General features: G+C 34.5%; 1 protein-coding gene and 1 non-coding gene across 4 annotated transcripts; both read left to right on the forward strand.

Annotated features, from left to right (window-relative positions):
• The first annotated feature begins 5,973 nt into the window (after positions 1 to 5,973).
• Positions 5,974 to 6,080, forward strand: LOC145569644 (small nucleolar RNA R71). Its single transcript, XR_014096216.1, has one exon. It is a non-coding gene; the product is annotated as a small nucleolar RNA R71 (small nucleolar RNA).
• A 6,833-nt stretch (positions 6,081 to 12,913) lies between these two features.
• Positions 12,914 to 20,735, forward strand: LOC145567565 (UDP-arabinose 4-epimerase 1-like). Of its 3 annotated transcripts, none has more exons than XM_081626873.1 (11): positions 12,914 to 13,114; positions 13,594 to 13,688; positions 14,241 to 14,365; positions 14,791 to 14,904; positions 14,996 to 15,103; positions 15,511 to 15,602; positions 16,188 to 16,329; positions 16,455 to 16,552; positions 17,977 to 18,106; positions 18,650 to 18,794; positions 20,189 to 20,735. In XM_081626873.1, the coding sequence occupies exons 2-11, from the start codon at positions 13,649 to 13,651 to the stop codon at positions 20,428 to 20,430; spliced, it is 1,236 nt and encodes a 411-aa protein (XP_081482999.1). In that variant the 5' UTR covers positions 12,914 to 13,114; positions 13,594 to 13,648; the 3' UTR covers positions 20,431 to 20,735. The 3 variants fall into 3 exon arrangements, with proteins under 3 accessions (XP_081482999.1, XP_081482997.1, XP_081482998.1); XM_081626871.1 differs by having other exon boundaries at positions 12,915 to 13,114; positions 13,594 to 13,709; XM_081626872.1 differs by lacking the exon at positions 12,914 to 13,114 and adding an exon at positions 13,464 to 13,483 and having other exon boundaries at positions 13,594 to 13,709.
• The last annotated feature ends 1,752 nt before the right edge of the window (positions 20,736 to 22,487 follow it).

Consider the following 22,487-nt stretch of genomic DNA (forward strand, 5'->3'; position numbering starts at 1 on the left):
ATCATATGTATCATAATGCATTTGAAAGAAACCACTCATGCCAATGCCCTTAAACAATTTTTCCATAGGTTTATCAATTCCTAATCTAGCTAGAGTGGGATGATAAACAAAACGGGTAGAAATTACCTGTCTCGTAATGATGTTGAGCATCCTAGCCTTTTGTTCGGCGGAAGTGACCACCACCTCGCTCCACCCCGGAATTTGGAGTTCCGGATCAACCATAGGTGGTTGTTGCTGCCTTGAACTCTCACCCCTTTGTGTTCTTGATCGCTTGAGAGCCATTGAAGGTGAATTGACAAACTTTGAAGCTTTCTCTCTTTTAGGGTTTTTAAAAATTATAAGAGAAAGTAGTGGAAAGTATATGGAGAATGTAGAGGAAGGTGAGAGGTTTAAGAATATGTAAAAATATTTGAGTTTGGATGGAAGAATTTGAGGAGGTCTTGAAGAGAAGATGAGTTTAGAGTGTTTGTTAATGGATTTTAGAGAGAGAAAGAGTGTTTGAAGGAAGAGAAATAAGGAGGAAAGTGAAAAGAAAAAAAAAGGAAGAGGAGGGTTTGATAACTCGGGTAAAAGGCGCGCCCTATCGGGCGAATCTTCAGCATTCCTTTTCTCAGCTTGCGCGCCAGATCGGGCGAGCTCCGCCCGATCGGGCGCGAGAGGGGGGGTCGAACCTTGCTCGATTCCCTCGCCCGATCGGGCGAGATTCACCTGGGATTTCTTTTTTGTGCACTCGATTTCTCCGATTTCGCGCCCGATTGGGCGCATCCGCCCAACCGGGCGAAATTTCACTCGATTTTTCCTTCACTTGCGCGCCTGATCGGGCGATTTTTCGCTCGATTTTTGGCTCGCTTGCGCGCCTGATCGGGCGAGGATAAGGCTCGATCTGAACCTTACTCTCGCGCCCGATCGGGCCCCTGCCCAGTTCGGGACACTCAATCTTCTTTAACTTTTTTCTCTTGAATACTCTTTACTTGTTCAAAACCTGTGCAAAAAAACACTTTGAAAAGGTAAAATTGCACTCTTCTCACCTCTCAAAATAAAATAAAAAATAAAATAAAGGAAAAAAGTTAGTCTAGAAAGCAAGAAATACGGGTTGCCTCCCGCAAAGCGCTGGTTTATCTAGGTCCCGCACGACCCTCTTACCACAATGTAACTCAAGGTGAACCGGAACCGGTTAGGTGAACTAATTCAACCGCACTGATCGTAGCCCCTTCATGGTATAGCTTGAGTCTTTGACCATTAACCTTGAACTCGTTACCTTGCTCATCAAACAATTTCACAGAACCAAACTTATTAGCCCTTTTTATAGTAAAGGGAGCCGACCACCTTGACTTCAACTTTCCTGGGAAAAGTTTAAGTCTAGAGTTGAACAACAACACCTTGTCACCCTCTTTGAACTCTCTTGGAAGGATCATCTTGTCGTGCCATCTCTTGGTTTTCTCCTTGTAGACTCGTGCACTATCATAAGCCATCAACCTAAACTCATCGAGTTAGTTAAGTTGAAGTAACCTCTTTTCTCCCGCTAGCTTAGCATCCAAATTGAGTTCCTTAATAGCCCAAAATGCCTTGTATTCTAATTCCACCGGAAGATGACATGCTTTACCGTACACAAGTATATAGGGGGTAGTACCTATTGGGGTCTTAAATGCAGTTCTGTATGCCCAAAGGGTGTCATCCAACTTATCGCTCCAATCTTTCCTTGATTTGGCTACCACCTCCTCTAATATGACCTTGATTTCCCTGTTGGAAACTTTAACTTGGCCACTAGTTTGGGGATGATAGGCGAGACCTGTCCTATGGTATACACAATACTTCTTGAGAAGGGTGTCGAACTTCCGCTCATGAAAGTGAGATCCTCCATCACTGATTATAGCTCTAGGTACTCCAAATCGTGGAAAGATGATCTTCTTGAAAAGTCTATGAACCACCTTGGCATCATTGGTAGGAGTGGCAATGGCCTCAACCTACTTGGATACATAGTCGACGGCGACTAGTATATAACGATTCCCATTTGAAGAAGGGAACGGTCCCATGTAATCAACACCCCAAACATCAAAAATTTCTACTTCCAAAATCCCGGTTTGAGGCATCTCATGCCGCCGCGAAATGTTGCCAGTCCTCTGGCAAGAGTCACAAGCCTGCACAAAAGTTTAGCATCCTTGAACATGGTAGGCCAATAGAAACCTGACTCATTAATCTTGGCCACCGTTTTGGTAGGGCCCATGATGTCCACCATAAGGTGAAGTGTGGCAGCTAGTAAGAATGTCGTGGACTTCCCATTCGGGAATACACCTGGGAAATAATCCATCTGCACACTCACGAAACAAAAAAGGATCATCCCAAAAATAATATTTAACATCATAAAGAAATTTCTTTTTCTGTTAGTAGGATACATCAGGTGGTAGAGTACCACCCACTAAATAATTAGCAAAATCGGCATACCATGGGTGCTGCTCTACAACTGCATACAAGTGATCATTAGGGAAAGAGTCATCTATAGGAAGAGAATTCTTACCCTCATCATACCTGATACGTACAAGTGATCTGCCACAACGTTCTCTGCACCTTTTTTGTCTTTTATTTCAACATCAAAGTCTTGGAGTAAGAGAATCCAATGGAGTAGCCTAGGCTTTGATTCTGCCTTGGCTATCAGATACTTCAGAGCTGCATGGTCAGTAAAAACAATAACTTTAGAACCAACTAGATATGATCTAAATTTTTCTAAAGCATAAATCACAGCAAGAAACTCCTTCTCCGTGGTCGCATAGTTAACTTGGGCTTCGTCCAAAGTTTTACTTGCATAATAAATAGCATGCAAAACCTTGTTCTTTCTCTGTCCGAGCACGGCTCCTAGTGCAAAGTCACTTGCATCACACATAATCTCGAAAGGAAGATTCCAATCGGGTGCACATATGATGGGTGCCGATATCAAAGCCTGCTTTATCCTGTTAAAAGTCTCAAGTTACTCGTCAGTAAAAACAAAAGGGGCATCCTTGAGTAAGAGCTGAGTTAGTGGTTTAAAAATTTTAGAAAAATCTTTGATAAAGCGACGATAAAACCCAGCATGACCTAAGAAACTTCTAACCCCCTTAACATTAACTGGAGGAGGTAATTGCTTAATCACAGAAATTTTAGCTTTATCTACATGTATACCCTTATCAGATACAATATGACCAAGAACTACTCCCTCTGTCACCATAAAGTGACAATTCTCCCAATTTAATACCAAATTGCATTCTTCACATCTTTTCAAAATTTTAGTGAGATTTGCTAAGCATGCATCAAATGAAGAACCATACACACTAAAATCATCCATAAAGACTTCCATAATAGACTCTATGAAATCAGAAAAAATGCTCATCATGCAACGTTGAAAGGTAGCGGGGGAATTACATAAACCAAAGGGCATCCTACGATATGCAAAAGTACCATAAGGGCACGTAAATGTGGTCTTTTCTTGATCTTCAGGGTGAATCGGAATTTGGAAAAACCCCGAATACCCATCCAAATAGCAAAAGAATTTATGATTAGCTAACCTTTCAAGCATTTGATCAATAAAGGGAAGGGGGAAGTGGTCCTTTTTAGTGGCGATATTTAGTCTACGATAATCAATGCACATACGCCACCCTGTAACAGTTCTAGTGGGAATTAATTCATTTTTCTCATTTTTAATCACAGTCATCCCACCCTTTTTAGGAACCACCTGTACAGGACTTACCCACTTAGAGTTAGAAATAGGATAGATAATACCTGCATCAAGTAATTTCATCACCTCTTTCTTAACTACTTCCTGCATATTAGGATTCAACCTCCTCTAGGGTTGAATGCAGGGTTTATAATTGTCCTCTAGATGTATCCTGTGCATACAAAAATCAAGGGCTAATACCCTTGAGATCATCAATATTGTACCCTATTGCCCTTTTGTGGGTTCTAAGAACCTCTAGAAGTTGGGAAGTTTGAGGGTCATCAAGTGCAGTACTAATGATTACAGGGTACAATTCCTGCTCATCAAGAAAAACATATTTTAAATGAGAAGGGAGAGGTTTTAGTTCAGGTTTCTTCACCTCTACAAGTTTTGATTCCTGAACCAATTTTACTACCTTCTTACTCTCTTTAGGATCGAGTTCTTCTATGGCAAGAGCTTTCTCAACGGCATCCACCTCTTTGCTCCAAATAGTCGCATCACGTGCAGACAAATCTCCACAAAGTATTTCTTCCAAGGGATCCCTTGCAAGAACCTGTGGTAAGCTTTCTTCACAGATATCATCCATTATATCAATCACATCAATTAAACAACAATTTTCCTCTAGCATAGGTCCTTTCAAAACCTTCCCTAAATTAAAAGTGATATTATCATCTCCAACAGAAAGGGTTAGTTTACCATTTTTAACATCAATTATGGCTCCTGCAGTATGGAGGAAAGGCCTACCTAATATAATGGGAATTTGTGTATCCTCAGCCATGTCTAAAACAACAAAATCAACAGGGATAAAAAATTTACCAACTCTAACAGGGACATCCTCTAAAATACCTAAGGGGTATTTAATAGAACGATCTGCCATTTGCAGAGTAATATTAGTAACTTTTAAATCACCCATATTAAGTTTAGAACATATAGACGATGGCATAACACTAACAGAAGCACCCAAATCACACAATGCTTTATCAATGAAGACATTACCAATATGACAAGGGATAGAAAAACTATCAAGATCCTTTAACTTAGGAGGGGATTTATTTTGCAATAAAGCACTACATTGCTCTGTAAAAGCTACAGTTTCTACCTCATTAAAGGCCCTTTTCCTAGTCAGAATATCTTTCATAAATTTAGCATATGCAGGAACCTGTGTAATAAGCTCTGTAAAGGGAACTGTTACCTGCAAATTTTTCACAACCTCCAAAAACTTACCAAACTGCTTATCCAATTTAGTTTTCAATTGACGATTTGGGAATGGTAGTTTGATAACTGGTTGTTGTGCTTCTCTACTCTTCTCCTGAGTAATATCTTTCCCTGAAGTTGTATCCTGCAATGTAGTATCAGAAATGTTAGTTTTACCCTGGAGCCCTGCAGGAACATCAGGTATAACGGAATCAGGATTAGCAATTTTAATTAAATCAGATTCATCCTCTTTGGGCATAGGGGGCCCGTCGTAGTGTGAACCGCTTCTCAGGGTAATTGCATTTGCATGATCCGTAGGTGGTATTCCTTGCGATGGTAGAACTCCCTGCTGGCGAGTTTGTAGAGTAGAAGATAATTGGGCAATTTGGGTATCCATGACTTTATTATGGGCTATAATTGAGTCAATCTGTGTATCTCTACTCTCCATATGCTTTTGCATATTAGTTAACATCGCTCTAATTTCTGACAATGCAGGGTCAGAAGATGGGGTAGGGGTTTGTGCTGGGGCTTTTTGGTTAGAGTGGGGATGGTAATATTTCTGCTGTGAAGGGGGTGCTTGTTGTGGTTGTTGTGGAGGTGAAGGATTTTGAACATTGGTACTTCGATAGGATAGGTATGGATGGTTCCGGAGGCCAGGATTATAGGTGTTGGAGTATGGGTTATTTTGCCTATAGGTTTGGAAGACATTAACCTGCTCTATAAAACTCCTGCAATCTTGCTCCCAATGTCCTACAATACCACAATTTTCACAAAAAGCTTCATTAGAATTATTAGAAACAGCAGAAACATTAGCAACAGAAGTAGGAATAGCAGTACTAAGACTATCTAGTTTCTGGCAAATAGATGTAAGTTGGGCTTGCAAAAAGGATACTGAATCAACGTGGTGTTTGCCTTTGTTCGCAAAGCCTCTAGAATTCCCATATTGGGAATTATTTATTGCCATATCTTCAATAACTTGAACTGCAGCATCAACATTAAGATTCATAAATCTACCACTAGCCGCGGAGTCTAGAATCGTCCTGGATGTATTTCCTAATCCATTGTAAAAGGCTTGAATCAACTGCCACTGTGCCAGATTATGATGGGGACACTCCCTCTGTAGATCTTTGAATCTCTCCCAATCTTCATATAGCGCTTCATCTGGCTCTTGGGAAAAATTCTGAATTGCACTTCTCAATCGAGTTGTTTTCTCTGCAGGGTAATATTTATTATAAAAATTCAAAGCAAGAGTTTCCCAGTTAGTAATACCTAGTGCAGTTCTATTCAAACCATTAAACCACAGTTTAGCTTTTCCACATAATGAAAAGGGAAAAAGAATCTCCCTGATCTGGTCCTGCGTAACCCCATTCTGCCTAATAGTATTGCAGTACTGAAAGAAATCTGCAATGTGAAGATTTGGGTCTTCACCCTTGGCTCCACTGAACTGCTTCCTTTCTATCATAGTTATGAATTGGGGCTTGATCTCGAACTGGACTCCCTCGAGATCTGGAGTAGGCAAAAGGTGTGGAAAATCCGTCAGGGACGGTTGTGAGTAATCGCTGAGCTTCTTAGGTGCTGTCATCTCTGATTCTGAATTTGAAGGAACTTCTGAATCACTAGAATCAGTTGGCGGATCGTTAGGAATATCGTTACTCCCAGGATTTGTCTGTAGAGATTCTTTTGTCTATGGAAAGAGCGCTCGATCTCAGGATCGAATGGAATATAACCTCATCTGGAACCCCTGGGCATAAACAAAGAACTAAAAAGACAACTATGAGAATTGCCTCAAAGAATTAACGTTCTCTGAGACAAGAGAAAATAATCTAGACTACAAAGAACAATCAGAAATAAAAATTAAAACCGTCTCCCCGGCAACGATGCCAAATTTTGATAGGCTAAAGTCGTAGTCACCCAATTAAAAATAATACCTAAATCCACTAACTATGCAGATAGGGAAGAAGGGTCAAACCACAGGGAAACGAGTTAATTTATTCCTAATTAATCAATATAATCTAAATTATCAAGTAACCAATTTATTATTATAAAAGGAAACTAAACTACTAAGAGTATAAGTGGGAATGAATAAAAGTAGGAGGAAAATCAATGAAATAAAAGCCTAGGACATAGGTTCACCAATAAACAATATTCCAGGGTAAAACATAACAATCAATCATCAATGCATCAATTAATCAGATCATAAAGGGCTTTCGCTACGTATTACAATCACAGAGTTAATTTACCGATATTAAATCTCATCTTTCGAATCTCGACTTAACCATTTATAAATTAGTTCGCCTATTGAAATTAAGCCTAAACATCAATTCTCATCTCTCGAATCTCGAATCAATATTGCTAAACTCATACAATTAAACCAAGCCTAATTTAATTGCATAGCATTAAATCAATCAATAAGAAATTAATCAAGCATTGATAACCAACAATAATAATTTACCCCTTCTTATTATTTATGGATCCCCATAAACCCTAGAAAGAAAACTACTCAGACATAATCGAACATAAACTAAACAAAGCAATTAAAGGAAACACGATGAAAGAAATAAAGTAAAATAAATGAGATTAAAGTAGAAGAAATAGTTACCAAAGTAATCGGAATTAAGGAGTTGAATTAAGAACAAAAATGGAGAACAATGTTGTAGAGAGAGAAACTAATCTAAAGCTAAGTAGAAAGAGAACGTCTAAGAGAAGCGGTCCTAAGCAAAAGCATTAAAATCGTATTTATACAATAACCCGAAATTACTCCTAAATAGAAACTACGTAATCGTCGAAAAAGCCTACCCAGAAACACGCGCCCTATCGGGCGTAGGGCTGCCCGATCGGGCCCGCCTTTTCTCTTCGCCCTCTTGTTCTGGGCATCCGCCCGATCGGGCTAAAGCTTTCCCGATCGGGCCCGGCTATATGCTGGACTTGGATTGGGCTCCATTCTTGGCCCAATTCGAATCTCCACTTCGGGTCTTGAATACTCGGTGTCCAAAAGCAATCGGTCATGCCTTCAAATGCTCGTAGTTGTACCGCAATAATCCCGGGAAAAAGCTCCAAAGATGCAATTCCCTACAAAACTCAACCGAAACTACGAAAACACTAGAAAACACCAATTAGTAATAAAAGTGGCTCTAACGAGCCAAAAACACTACTAATTACGACCAAGGGACGGGGGTAAAACACCATATAAAGTAGACGTATCAGTACACTTATCAAGTTTCGATCTAATTCGAGCGAGTACAAGCTAACTTGACTCGAGTTTTGACCTAGCGTTAATAGAGTCAAGTTTGAGCTACTCGCAAGTTACTCTGCTCAATTAACACCACTAAACCTGAGCAATGCCATGTGTTATTACAGAGTACTTGTGATTTGGAATTAATTTATCAAAGTATATATCAAAATTAAACTTTGTAAAGTTTAAATCTTTTTCTATTTTGAAATTAAAATAAAGTACCTATCCTCTGTTTCAAAATAAATATCTCAATTTGACTTTTATACAATTTACTTACACCAATTTGACCAATGTTTGTGCAATACCAAGAATTAAATAATAGTTATCTTGTAGCCTTTTAGGATTTGACTCAATTGAACATCAATTTTGATAATTTATACTCATTGATAACTAAAAATATTATTGGTCAAAGTTTTCATTGTTGTGAATGGTTTTCCAATTCTATACATCTATACATAAATTATGAAAACAATAACTCATATAGACGTGTTACACTTTCTTTTCTTTCATTTTTTTTTTCAAAAGAAGAATACACAAAACAAAAGAAAAGTTTATTTTGACTTGCACATTTCATCTTCCACATTGGGGTAAATATATATCTATTACCTATTACTAAAACAAAACATTGCTGACATCAACCTCTAATCTATCCTACATGTCGGTCTCACATTAAAAATTTCCCTCCACTTCTACGTGTGATGTCATCAATTATTATTTTTTTTTTAATATGTGTTATACATTTTTAAAACAAAAAACAATTGCCACTTTTTTTTTTTTTACACAAATGATTTTTTTTAATGCATAATAAAAAAATTATTAACGAATAGTGATTTATTAGAATTTAAATTATTCAAAAAAAACAAAAAATTATCTATATAAAAAAAACTAAAAATCATTTTTAGGTATTAGGATTTAAATTATATATAAATTTTTTTATATAAATTATATATTGATATTAGAATTTAAATTATTAGTAAAAAATTGTTACTTAATTATAATTAAATTAAAATTTGTGATACCTACCATTATAAATTGACGCATTATACGACACCAACTAAATTTCTAATGAATACTCCATTACATACTTTTCAGTCAATCTAAATAATAAATGATATCGTGTTGTCAGTGACAACAAAATAATGATTCAATTTCCAAAATACTTCCTCTGTTTTTTTTTTTTAATTTTTTTTTTTAATTTTTTTTTTGTTGAAACCTTTCTATTATCACGCTTGCCAACGCATGTTTTTAACGCTTAATAACTTTAATTATCAACATCGTAAAATTATAAAAAGTGGATATTAATAAAATATACATACGATTCAAACAAGATCCCACATGATTATATTTTATCATATCTATAAATCACAAAAGCGAGTCAAAGTGTAGTGTGTGAATAGTGTAAAAATCAAACGGTGTCAACTAAAAAAAATGGAGGAAATAGTTTTTTGGGCGATTGGGGATGTTAGAAAAAATTCCAATGCATGGATTTGATTTTGTACAATTACAATTTTTAGATCAATTTCGTAACAATTTATTCTTCCTATTTAATATCAATTTTACTTTTGCTAACATTTTTGTGTTCTATTTATCCACTTTTGTTTGATGTAGTAGGTATGGTTGTGAACAAAGTTGATGATTCTATGGTTAAATGGTATACATATTTTTTTTATTGTTATTTTTAATAATACTTCTCACCTATATTTAAAGTAGGCATTTTTTTTTGGAGCATTAGGTCTGCCACATAAGCAAAGGTATTATTAGTATTATTTTAACCAATTAAAATTTAGATTTGTATATTTTATTTTAGAGTTAAAAAATCACTTGCCACCCAAGAAAAAGTGATGTATGAGATAGAGTTAAGGATTTTTCCATATAGATAATAAAGAACAACAAAAAAAAAACGAAAAAAAACCAAATATATCAAATCACCATGTAGCTAAGACTTGAGAGTTTTAAATTATTTTAAACCAAAAAAAAAAAAAAATCATACGGGCATATCATATAACTAATATATAAAGCTAAACTTTTAGCCAGGTGATGAGAAATCGACACTTGGCGTTCCAACTTTTTGCCAAGTGTCTCGCCATGTAGGATAGAGTTATATGGAATTCAATTTGTAGGATAAAAAAGTTAGTTTGGAATTCTATTTTCAATCAAATTTGGATAGAATTTTAGGATGAAATTGTTAATTTAGAGTTTTATTTTCGATAAAGTACCAATATTTCATATGTACAAATTGAATTATAATTTTATTCAAAAAATAATTAGATTATAACTCTCATAAATTATCATATAAATTTATTTTTTGTATCATAATTTTTTTGGAGCGAAGGAATTAGTTCATATAATTTTATTATTGTGTGTAGACTTGTCAATCGGGTCGAGTCACGAGTCATTTCTGACATGGTCATTATTTCAGGTTACGGGTCAAGAAATGTTCAACCTTAACCCAAGGTTTTGGGTTCGGGGCAACCCATTAGGCTTAGAACAATTTTTTTATTTAATTTATTTTTGCTAATTATTAGAATTTTCTTATATTTCATGCTTACTTTGCTATTTTTTAAAAATATATTTAATCGAACATTTTCATTAATATTATTATTATTAGTAGTCATTACATGTCTACTACATAGTTTAAATCGTCACAAAACACATCAATTCCTAACTAATTTTGTATCAATAATATACTTTAAAATTTGACATATAGATTAAAAATTTATCTTAAAATTCAATAAACAACCCGGGCATCGCACGGGCACAAAACTAGTATTATTAAAACTCAGTGGAATAACATGGTATTGACATGTGTCGCCCCTCCCTTAATGTATTTGGCGCTACATAAAAAATGATATAACAAGACCTATTCATCTATACTAAATACAAAAAATTCAATGCAAATTTATGATTGAGTTATAATTTGAACCACTAAACTTAAATTGATTGGTAATAAAAAGGATATATTGATTTAACGCATTTACAAGATTGACGCGACAATGAAGAAACTTCAAACAATTGAAGATAACAGTATATCAATCAAGAGGCTAAAGACTCAGTTTGAGTGAAGGAGGAATACAAAAATGAATTAGCAAAAGCATAAATTGTCTACAAATGGATGGAAACACTCCCATCAAATTATTTTCATTTATGACTATATGTAGCTAGTCATCAAGTGATTAATTTGCTTAAAGAAGATATTGAAATTAATAATATATATATTTTTTTAAAAAAAAATCCTCAGTTTTTTGAAATAAATGAATTATCATTTTTATTCTCTACGTTTTTCAATTAGGAAAGTTCAAAAAGTTCCTCCCATTTAAAATCATTCTATATATGATAAAAAAGAATTCCTTAGTTTTTACTAATCGAATTTCATCATAGTGTAACTTATACGTATTCAACTTGTTTATGTGGAATGTTCATGACCTCAACATAATTGCACATTAGATTCGGGTTTTGAAACCAATTTGCTTCGATTAGAAGTTAAAGCTCTAAATATTACATCCTACATAAATATAGCAATTTATTGATTCATTAAACATCCATTGCACTTTCCAAACAAAACCCAATTCAACAATTAATTAATAATCCTAAATCATCAACTATAAGTTTTACAAAAAAAAGCACAATAGTTTCTTTAAAAAAGCGCAATAATCATTTTACCTTTTCTGCTATTTTTTTTATTCAATCTTAACCCCTTTACTTTCTCTCTCCTCTTTATCTCTCTTAATGTAAGGAAAAACAAAACTTAACTCTACGTTCTACTTGGAAAATTCCCTAATTACTTGCAAATTTCGTCAAATTAGAGTAGATCATGGTCAGGACGAGCATTGAACAAAAGTTTCGGACTATTTTGGGCCAAGTCTTCGGTTGAAAAAGGCGTGCCCAAACCAGATATTCCCGGTCCAAGAAAATCAGGCTTAAATTGGGCCGGCCTAAAAGTTTAATTAAAAAGTACGTATTTTTTAGGACTACATAAACCTTTTTTTTATTTGTGAAACTTGCGGCATGCCCGAATTTCGAGCCCAAAAATTATTTCAAACCCGGGCATTTATTAGGTCAGGTCGAGACAAGTTGCCGCACAAGGCTTGACATGATCAGAACTACATTAATTTTGTTTGGGGCTAACTTCGGTACAATTTCAAATTAAAACCCTATATACAACCACAATGATTATTTTTGATTTTTAGACGATGAAATTAGTTTTAAGGCATGTTCCTAGTAATTCTTTTGCGCATGTGGTTGCTTTTGATTGTTTTTGCATGAAATTAGGTTTATTTTGAGATTAGATCTCGTAACAATCTAAGCCACCTCAATCTCATGAGAAAACTTTATCAACATACAAATTTATTGTAAATAGCAAACAATCATGGACATAAGTCACATAACATAACAATCTAAATATAAATTAAACTATCATTTCCCAACTTCTCAGTCCAACTTTCCAAACCCTTAACCCTCAATTCATGCACACATTATTTTGTAACTTCCAACATCGGTACATCCCATAACTTTGCACCGATACACTCTACTCGTAGGCTCGTAGTAATTGTTATTCTATTCATCGGTGGCGTTGTATATGTTGTACGTACATGTGAGGTAAAGTAGAGTAGTAGACAGACCAACATTAATAAATGAAACAAAACCTGAAAAAGTGAAATTTAAAATTAAAAAAAAAAAAAAAAAGTGGTACTAAAATTCCACAAAGTTAACGTAATTTATTTAACATTAAACGCGCTAATTTGACACTTGTTAACATCACGCACTCCGCTAACGCCGGACCATTTCTATATATTTTGACGAATCATAATTTCACAACACTCCTCTCACTTTCTCTCTCCTCTTTTTCATTCATAATCTTTGACCCCTACCATTCCAACTGCTTCTGTCAATTTCTGTACAATTTTTTTTTATTCTATTAAATTAAATTAAATAAGTAGATTATTATTTTTATTTATACCCTTCTTATTTTGATCGGTTTCTGTGACTTTGATATTTAAATTTGGGTATGATTTCACTTTCCCTTTTTGTGTTTTTTAATTTGTTTTGTTAATTTTTTTTTTTTTTTGTTTTTTTTTTTTTGTTTTTTTTTTTTTGGATTTTGGTAAGTTTGATTTTTCACATCTTTTTTGAAAATTTGAATGAATATCACTTTAGGGTTGTTTGATTTTTAATACTGTTACATGGGTGGCAGCGGCATGCATGTGTTAGGTTCAATTAATTTTGAAATTTCATTTGTCACTTTCCACTTATTGGGATCTTGCGCAATTATTTCTCAAATCGTCTCCTTTTTTCCTACTTTTTCTGTCTTTATTTATCAATTTCTTATTGAAAGATTCATTCATTCATTCACTAGAATTTGAAGATTTTTCTGGGTATTTAAATTTTGTACCTTAAAAATTTGAATTTGGTTGATAGATATATGCAATTTTTAATCATGGGATTCTAATGATTTTGATGATGATTATGTTGGTTTTTTTTGCAGATGATTAAATTTGGTTGATTATATACATTGTTAATTTGAAGTTGTTGTTATACAAATGCTCGGGTTTACCAGAGCACGAAATCAGTCCAGAAACGGTAGATCTTTGCCTGTTGCAGGTGGTTTTTTTTTTTTTCATCTTCAATTTTATATTCTTGTTTTGGTGTATAAGTTGCCACGTAGTATTGCGTGCAATGATGTAAACGGGGTTCGTTGCGATTGAAGTATTGTGCCGAGTCTTTAGCGAACTAAGCTAGTTGATATCCGGCATATTTTTTTTTTTTTAAAATTTTGGTTAGTTGTGGCCCTGTCTTTGTGTTGTGTGGAAGTTGTGCTTTTAGCTGATTGAAAAAGAAAGAAAGGGAAATATGGAAAGTGTGGAAAACTAACTAAAAGCTGATATTATTTTGGTGTATTTTTGAGATAAGTGTTGGATCTTGTTTTTTTGTAGCTTTTATTTTTCTTTCTATCAAAGTTGAATTGTTTGTGTTTGTTGGATTTATAATGATGATTTTGGTGGTATTTTTTCGCATGTTTTTAATGTCACGAATTACATGGTGCTAAGATAGAAGGTTTACAGATTTATTGATGAAGTATCTGAATTGTATAATGTAGAGTTTTGATGTTATTTGTTTGCATTTGGCTTGTAGGCATGGATTACGCTGATCCGAAGCGGAAGGGTAATGTCGTAGGTAAAATAGTTATAGCTGCTGGGTTGATTGCATTTTGCCTTATTATGATCAAGCAATCTCCAACATTTAACAGCCCAAGCCAAGTAAGATTTCTACCGTAAAATTTTCATTTATACTTGTATATATATGTGTATGGGTTATAGGAGTGTTTGCATACAGACAAGATGGTATAGTTGTGACTTGTGAGTTAGTCTTAAGCTTGATCGCGAAATATTTTTACTAGTGCTGGTAATTTAAGGCTGATTGAAAGTATGAATCCTGGGCTGAATTTTTTTGAAGACATAAATTTCGCTTCTTTAACATAATTATGACTTTGTTATGTAATTTTGCTTAAATTATTAAGCTGCATTTCATGGTAGTTGTGTCTCATTTGATTGACATTATATTATACTGCAAGGAAAGATAGAATGTAGCTTATTCCTTATAGTGTTATCTTGAATCTGGTGATGTTGAAGCAATCCTCTAATGTTTACATTTATTCACATCGTGTTTTCTTTTTTCCCTTCAGTTTTCTCGCCGTGAAATGGGGGTCACTCATGTCCTGGTAACTGGGGGCGCTGGTTTTATTGGATCCCACGCAGCACTAAGACTTTTAAAAGACTCTTATCGCGTGACAATTGTGGTATCCTCTCCTTTTAATCATCCTTATTGTCCAGTTGTTCACTAGTCATTCATTCTTGAGGTTTACAAATAGATTGTTTTATAATGTGTAGGACAATCTTTCTCGAGGGAACCTGGCTGCTGTTAAGATTTTGCAACAAATGTTTCCAGAACCAGGAAGACTTCAGTTTGTATATGCTGATCTGGGAGATGCTACTGCTGTATCCTTATTGTGGCATGCCATTGTTTATTTGTTTAACTTTCTTATATTCCTTTGTTCCTTCTCTATCAGAATTAGAAATCGATATTTAATGGACTCAACAATGTATTTTATATACTGCGTATTAGCAGTATGCTTCCACATCGTATCAATTTTCTATTTTATTTGTATTTTTACATCTTTCTGCCCTGCTGCAACTTGCTAATAGTACATTCAACATAGTTCTTCTGAAAGAAATGTGATTTAAACACTATCCACGAGCCTCCTGTTTGGCACTTTAGTGCATCTTCATTTTACTGATTTTCTACCAGACTTGTATCATTCTCTTTTGACCTATCTCATTTCCAAACAGTAATTTTGGCAGAGTTAGTCTTTATCCTCCATTATTTTCCTTAATGTAAATGCCAGGTAAACAAACTTTTTTCCGAAAATGCTTTTGATGCTGTTATGCATTTCGCTGCTGTTGCTTATGTTGGAGAGAGTACTCTTGACCCTCTTAGGTAAGCTTTATTTTAGCTTTGTTTGAATGTTTCTATGAAGTTTTGGGTAACAGTAGTATCATACTATTTTATTGTTTCCGATACGTTTATTGTTTTAAACTTAGTTTTAAGAGTGATTACAGTTGCTGATAGTCGACATTGAAATGAAATGTAACAAATTGTTTTATAGGTATAAATTGTTGTGTTAAATACATTCTTCCTTACATTACCTTTTTTTAATTTAGCAATTTGAATTTATGATTGATTGATTGACAGAGATGGCTTAGTGAAATCCAATAGCTTAGTATTGAATGGATCTTTCCAGGATTGACTTTGTGATTAACCATGTGAATATGTACTGTGTTGTATCTAAAGTTTGTTTCACATATCTGAGAGAAGAGACCTTGCCTCTGTACTTAAAGAGATTCCAGAGGAATCTTTACTGGTTGCTTAAACTTGCTGGTTAAGTAATTTGCGGTCAATTGAAATATCAAACCACTCACAATATCTTTGCCAGTCATATGTTTGATGTAATATTTTCTAGTATTAGTCCATGTCTTAAAAGGTTATTAATGTTTCCATGTACAATCAATTTTGGTTGTTCAGATATTATCACAATATTACGTCAAACACCTTGGTAGTATTGAAGGCAATGGTAAAGCATGAAGTACGTACTTTGATATATTCAAGTACATGTGCAACGTATGGTGAGCCTGAGAAGATGCCCATAACAGAGGAAACTCCTCAGGTTAGAGCCTGTTGAAAATTCCCTTTCTTTTTCATCAGTCTACTTGCTATGTACTTTTTTGGGTAGAAAGTCATGCTGTCAAAAGCTATTGGCTCTGTCCTCAATTTACTCTGTTGCTGTTTCAGGTTCCTATTAACCCATATGGTAAGGCTAAGAAGATGTCAGAAGATATTATTTTGGATCTCACTAAGCCAAACAAGGACATGGCAGTTATGATATTAAGGTAAGTCTTCTATCTGAACTAACAGGAATTAGCCTTAAGCATTTCCATTGTATTACAAGTTATGTCTACCTGAAACTAAAACCTGTATGCATAATGGAGTATTGCGTACAGAGCTTAATCTCAGTTAAAGTATCCGAAAATTTAGTATCACAAGATACAAAGTGATAATAAGGTGTAAACTGTAAATAATAAGGAAGATTTCTAGTTTAAGAAATAGAGTAATTCTTATTTTTTTTTTACCTCTTCCCTAGTCTGCTTTGCATTTAAATAAATACTGTCACTTTCCTAATTTTTTAGTATTTTATCTGATTAGGGTCGCCCTTTTTTACTAGCCTGTAGAGGTCTAGTTTTTTTTTTTTTTTTTTTTTTTTTTTCTCCCCTCTTACTCAGTTTCACTGAACTTAGAACATTTTTTCTACCAAGCATTTCTCTATTCTGATGCATCTGATGGCAGCTGGAAGTATAATAATTTCTTTGTTCTGAAATATTACTTCTTTGCAACATCCTACTTTCTAAGAGGACATCTCTATTGAATTTCCAAAGTACTTACTTTCTTAGCTCTAAATTTACCTGGTTATCAACAGGGTCTTTATTAATAATAGGTAAATAAAGCTCTTTGTGAACATATTTTGCTAACTAAGGGCAACTAAAAAACTTGGGGAAGTTTGCAAAGCTTTAATCATCAACTAATTAATGTAATCTATACACGACTTCGAAACACTGAGGTCAGGGAGCTGGATCTATTAGCAACCTGATTGGAATGCATGATCCTTGTCATGGTATCATTTTCATCTTTTGTGTGCTTCTGAACACTTTGGCATCACCCTTGGATCACAATAAAAGGCTTAGAGCACTTATCCTCACCTTACCCTACTACAATTCCTATGTTATCCCATCCAATGGTTATATGCTCATGCCAAATGTGTGCTTTCTATCAGCTATCTGGCAATGATTGGCCTCTTTTGCTCCTTTTGTTGGCCCTTTTTAACATCTTGATTAACACTGCTTTCTTCCATGAGGTTGGGAGAGGTAGTCATGAAACCGGGCTAGAAGTACCCTAGAGGCCAAGAATGGTACTTGTTTTGTCTTGTATATTGTGAAATTTATCTTTCATATTTGTTTTTTAGTGTGTTCTTTGGGTCTAGACTATAGACTTCTTTAACTTGCACATGGAAATTGTACATGCATTGAAAATAATCTCTGAAACTAATTTCTAATTTTTCCTGAGCTCTAGTAGGTAGGATATTCTTTCTAGTGTCCACTTTTGTATGTGACAAACATCGTCTGGTCTATGCATTGCTGATATTAGTCATCACAGTACATACTATGCTGTGTGCTTTTGGATGTTTGCACAAGTTTCAAGCCATTTTGTTCGATCTGTCTACATGATTTTTCTAACTTGGATCTTGTTTCTGTATGTTTAGATATTTTAACGTCATTGGATCAGATCCTGATGGAAGATTGGGGGAGGCTCCTAGACCTGAGTTGCGTGAGCATGGACGCATTTCAGGTGCATGTTTTGATGCAGCTCGTGGAATTACTCAAGGACTGAAGGTATGCATGTATATGTATCCTTTATGTATGCATATTGTGCACTGTCATTTAGTCTTTCATGATATCTGTCTGTGAATATGGATGGTAGTATTTTGTGGAAAATCTTTAAAAATTGTCTAAAAGTGACAACTTTGATCTTGCCGTTAGTCTGTTCTATGATTGAATGTAGTCTACTATTCTGCATGCTCGGAAAACCTCTTCTTTTCTCCAACCAGATTTTATCATGTGAATTTAAGTTGTCCTCTACATGTTTTTTAATTAGCTATCTAAGGACACGTTCTCTTATGAATAAGTACTAGTAGACTTTCGTATTTATGGTCCTACCCTTAGCTTTTGGCTGGGGAGCACTTTCATGAGTGAATGTGCAGTGGCCGCTGAGCAGCTTCTTTTCTTTTCTGTGTTTGCAAGCTCTTATTCCCTGATTTGTGGCACTGTTAATCTCTAGAAGACAAAAGACACAGATACTACATTTCTTATCATCTTCTGATGAACTTAATTCTTGCAGTTATAGCCATATATTTATGTCAGATATTGATTATACAGGTTAGAGGAACTGATTACAAAACACCAGATGGCACTTGTATACGAGATTACATTGATGTGACGGATCTGGTTGATGCTCATGTCAAAGCTCTTGAAAAGGCAATGCCAGGCAAGGTTGGAATCTACAATGTTGGAACAGGAAAAGGTAATGTGTTGAAATTTATTGTTGATTGGAAATTGTCATATTCCACCTATTAAAATTGGGTTTTTGTCAAAAATTCCTCTCAATCTATATTGTAAGAAGACACCTTAAATCATATATATATATATATGTATATATATAAAGCTAAACTTTTAGCCAGACCACGAGACAGCGACACTTAGCATTCCAACTTTTTGCCAAGTGTTGAGCCACGTTGGATATACTTAGATAGACTTTAAAAGATAATTAATTAGTTTAGATTTCTATTTTCAATTAAATTTTAAATCGTTACAAAAGCACATTAATTCCTAACTAATTTTGTGTTAGAAATATATTTTGAAATTTGACATATAGATTAAAAATTTATCTCAAAATTTAATAAACAACCCGGGCATCACACGGGGCACAAAACTAGTATATATATATATATATATATATATATATATATATATATATATATATATTTATATATATATATTTCAAACACCACCTTTAACCGGATTTCACCCTTTGACTCACTATATTCAGCTTTGACTCCGCTTAAACTCTCATTTTCTTTCATTTCTTGGCTGTACCACCTCCTCCTCTCCCCTCTCCACCGCCATTATGTCTCCCCCACCTTTGTATCCATCATCCTTCTCCCCGCCTCCTTTCTCTTCTCTTCTCTTCTCTTCTCTTCTTTTCTATCTTTATCTCTCTTAATTCCAGTTGTTTGGTGAGTTTTTCTTGATGATTGAGGTTGATTTTAGGGTAAATGATATAGTTTTTAAGTTGTTAAAAGTTGTTTTGGCTATTTGGGGGTGGGTGGCCATGAATTTGAAGTAGATGAGGTGCTGTTTAGGGAAGTTATGGTTTTTAGTGGGTGATTTTTGGGGGAGGGTGGTGGTTATGGAGGTAATTGAGTGGTTTAGAGGGTGGTGGGTTTCCGTTGGTGGGTGATTGGTTTCGGTGGTGTTTGGTGGTTTTGAGACTATTGAAGGAGTTGGGTGGATTTTGGCAAGGTTCCATGGGGGCACCATTGGTCGGTTGGGTGGTAGTGTGGTTAAGATGGGTATTTTTGGTGCATGGCAGATGGGTGCTTAATACCGGAAAAGGAATTTCCATGTCGAAATCAGGCATAAGGTGCTAATTAAAAAAAAAAATAATAATAATAATAATAATAATAATAAAAAAAAAAAAAAGAAAAGAAAGATGTATTCTAAAAAGTGGCTTCTTACGCAAAATAAAAAATTGAAAGATGTATTTTGAAAGGTGGTTTTTTTAAGACAAATTTTCGTTTTGAATTTTTCTTGTTGCAGTTTTTGTAGGATCCATTGGGAGGTTAATTAGCTTTTTTGACCTAAAATTTCTTACTGAAGTTTATCTGTGGTAACTTGCATCTGATCTTGTATTGCCAGGTAGTTCTGTCAAAGAATTTGTGGAGGCTTGTAAGAAGGCGACTGGGGTAGACATAAAGGTTGATTATCTTCCTCGTCGCCCAGGTGATTACGCTGAAGTTTACAGCGACCCAACAAAGATTAGGGAGGAGCTGAACTGGACAGCAAGGCATACAAATCTCCAAGAGAGTTTGGAGACAGCATGGAGATGGCAGAAGACTCATCGAAATGGCTACGGACCTGCACTATCAACAGCTATATAAATGGGTGTACCCTGCATTAGGATGCCGTTAAAGCTAATGTAGACCCTGTTTCAGATGCATAGCCCCTGACTAGTGATTGTAGGAGAAGAGGGTGGTTTAATTCGAGGGTTATAGTTATTTATTCATTATTATTATTATTATTGTTAAAAGTTATACTTATTGAGTAGGATAGTTATTGTAGGAAGCAATAATTCATTTGTTACATCATTTCGTTGCCCAATTAGATGTATAATTATATACAATAATCATCCCAGTGGGAGCTCTTCTTGATAATGAATTATTTTGGGCTCAGGCCATTAGATTCACACTTAACTGCAATCGGCCCTTTCCCTGCAACAACTTTCGACTAATTTTAATACTGAACTGTTTTACTTTCATAAGATCAATGGTGTAAGTATTTTCATGTGTAATACCGAGTACAATGTGCTTGTACTCCGAGGCATTTTAAAGGAAGGAAAGTTATGTACATAACAGGGGCATAATAGTAACTTAGTATAACAAAAAGGTGATGAGATCAACACTTTAATTTTCAGGTTTTAATTGTACCTTTATAGTCATTTTAATACCATTACAACTACAATTATACCTTTACACTCCAATGGCGTAATTTCACAATCTATTGGTACATATATTAGCTTCAAATGTATACCATTGTAACAATCTTTAGTGTAATTTTAACTATTTAGAGTACTATTATAATAATAATGATACATTTCACACCTCATGTTATGTACCAACAAATACATAACATTCCTCCATTTCTTCTTTCTCCTTGTAGTCCATAGCCATGTTATTTTATGTGTTTATAAACTTTCATAAAAAGATTGCAAAACTTCCGGTTTTTCAGATAGGCTAGGCGAGTAGGAGACTATCAGACTTTCACAACCAGAGTTAAGCATACAACAATTGATTAAGTTTTTGTATTTTTCACCCTTTGGTGATCGAGTTTTTTTTTTTTTCACCCTTTGGTGATTGAATCTAAATTCAGGCAACTTAACTCACCTGAATTGCCTTTAACTCACCTTTAACCCAAGCAAAAACATAAACACCCAACATAAACATAATCACCTTGTCAGAAATTTAATATTTAACTAAATAAACTTAAACAAATAATTTCAAACTAGTGTGTGGCTCGGGCGATGTCCCGAATTGCTAGTTTGTACTTGTTTAATTTGCTAATTAAGTTCGACCGTTTAGATAGTAAAACTTGTTGGTTTTGAGTTTAAGTCTTGCTATAAACATTTTTTAGTTGTCAAATTCAATCATTACATAATGGAAACAAATACTTCCTCCGTTTTTAAATACTTGTTCCACAATTCTTTTTCGGCCGTTTTTAAATACTTGCTCCATTTCCTTATTTGGAATGTTTTTACAATATTTAATTCAAGTTCTCACCTAGTGGACCCAACATAAGTCATATTTTATTATTTTCATATTCATTCTCCTCCATTTCTCTCCACTACTTTTGTTTATCACAATTTTTTATTCTTCCACCTATCCCACTTCCTTCATGTTTTATTACTTTTTCCAATTTCTCCTAAAACTCTGCGCATGGACAAATGGAGCAAGTATTTAAAAACGAATGGAATATTAAGACACAAATTAACTTATCTAAGTTAACTATAATTTTGTTGGATAAAAAACACAATTAATAAATGGCTAAGATGGTAAGACTCTTAACTTAAGACTTGTTGGTCTTGAGTTCAAGTCTTGTTATAAGTATTTTTTAGATGCAAACCTAAACATGTGAAAGTGACATATCATGTTTATAATGACATGTGACACATATTGCTGACATGTCGAACTTGAAAAAGGTGACATGATAATATATGTTGTTTTCGGAACGTTTTTTAAAGTATAGATTTAATACTCCACTACTGAGTAGCCCAGGCGTTGCCCCGGGTTGGTACTGTTGTAGACGTGCAATTTATAAATTTTTTTAAAGACTTTTTAAAATTATAATTGTTATTGCCAAACTAAAATTGAGTTTTTTTTTTTTTTTTTTTTTTTTTTTTTTTTTTTTTTTTTTTTTAATTAAACCTTGTGGTTTGTACTTA

Source organism: Chenopodium album, chromosome 11 (assembly GCF_948465745.1).
Source record: "Chenopodium album chromosome 11, dcCheAlbu1.1, whole genome shotgun sequence".
Lineage (NCBI taxonomy): Eukaryota > Viridiplantae > Streptophyta > Magnoliopsida > Caryophyllales > Amaranthaceae > Chenopodium > Chenopodium album.

Coding starts and splice junctions, on each gene's coding strand:
- LOC145567565 (XM_081626871.1), top strand. CDS start 13,649: ATGCTCGGGTTTACCAGAGCACGAAATCAGTCCAGAAACGGTAGATCT. Junction 13,710..14,240: donor TAGATCTTTGCCTGTTGCAG/GTGGTTTTTTTT, acceptor TTTGGCTTGTAG/GCATGGATTACGCTGATCCG. Junction 15,603..16,187: donor AGTACTCTTGACCCTCTTAG/GTAAGCTTTATT, acceptor TTGGTTGTTCAG/ATATTATCACAATATTACGT.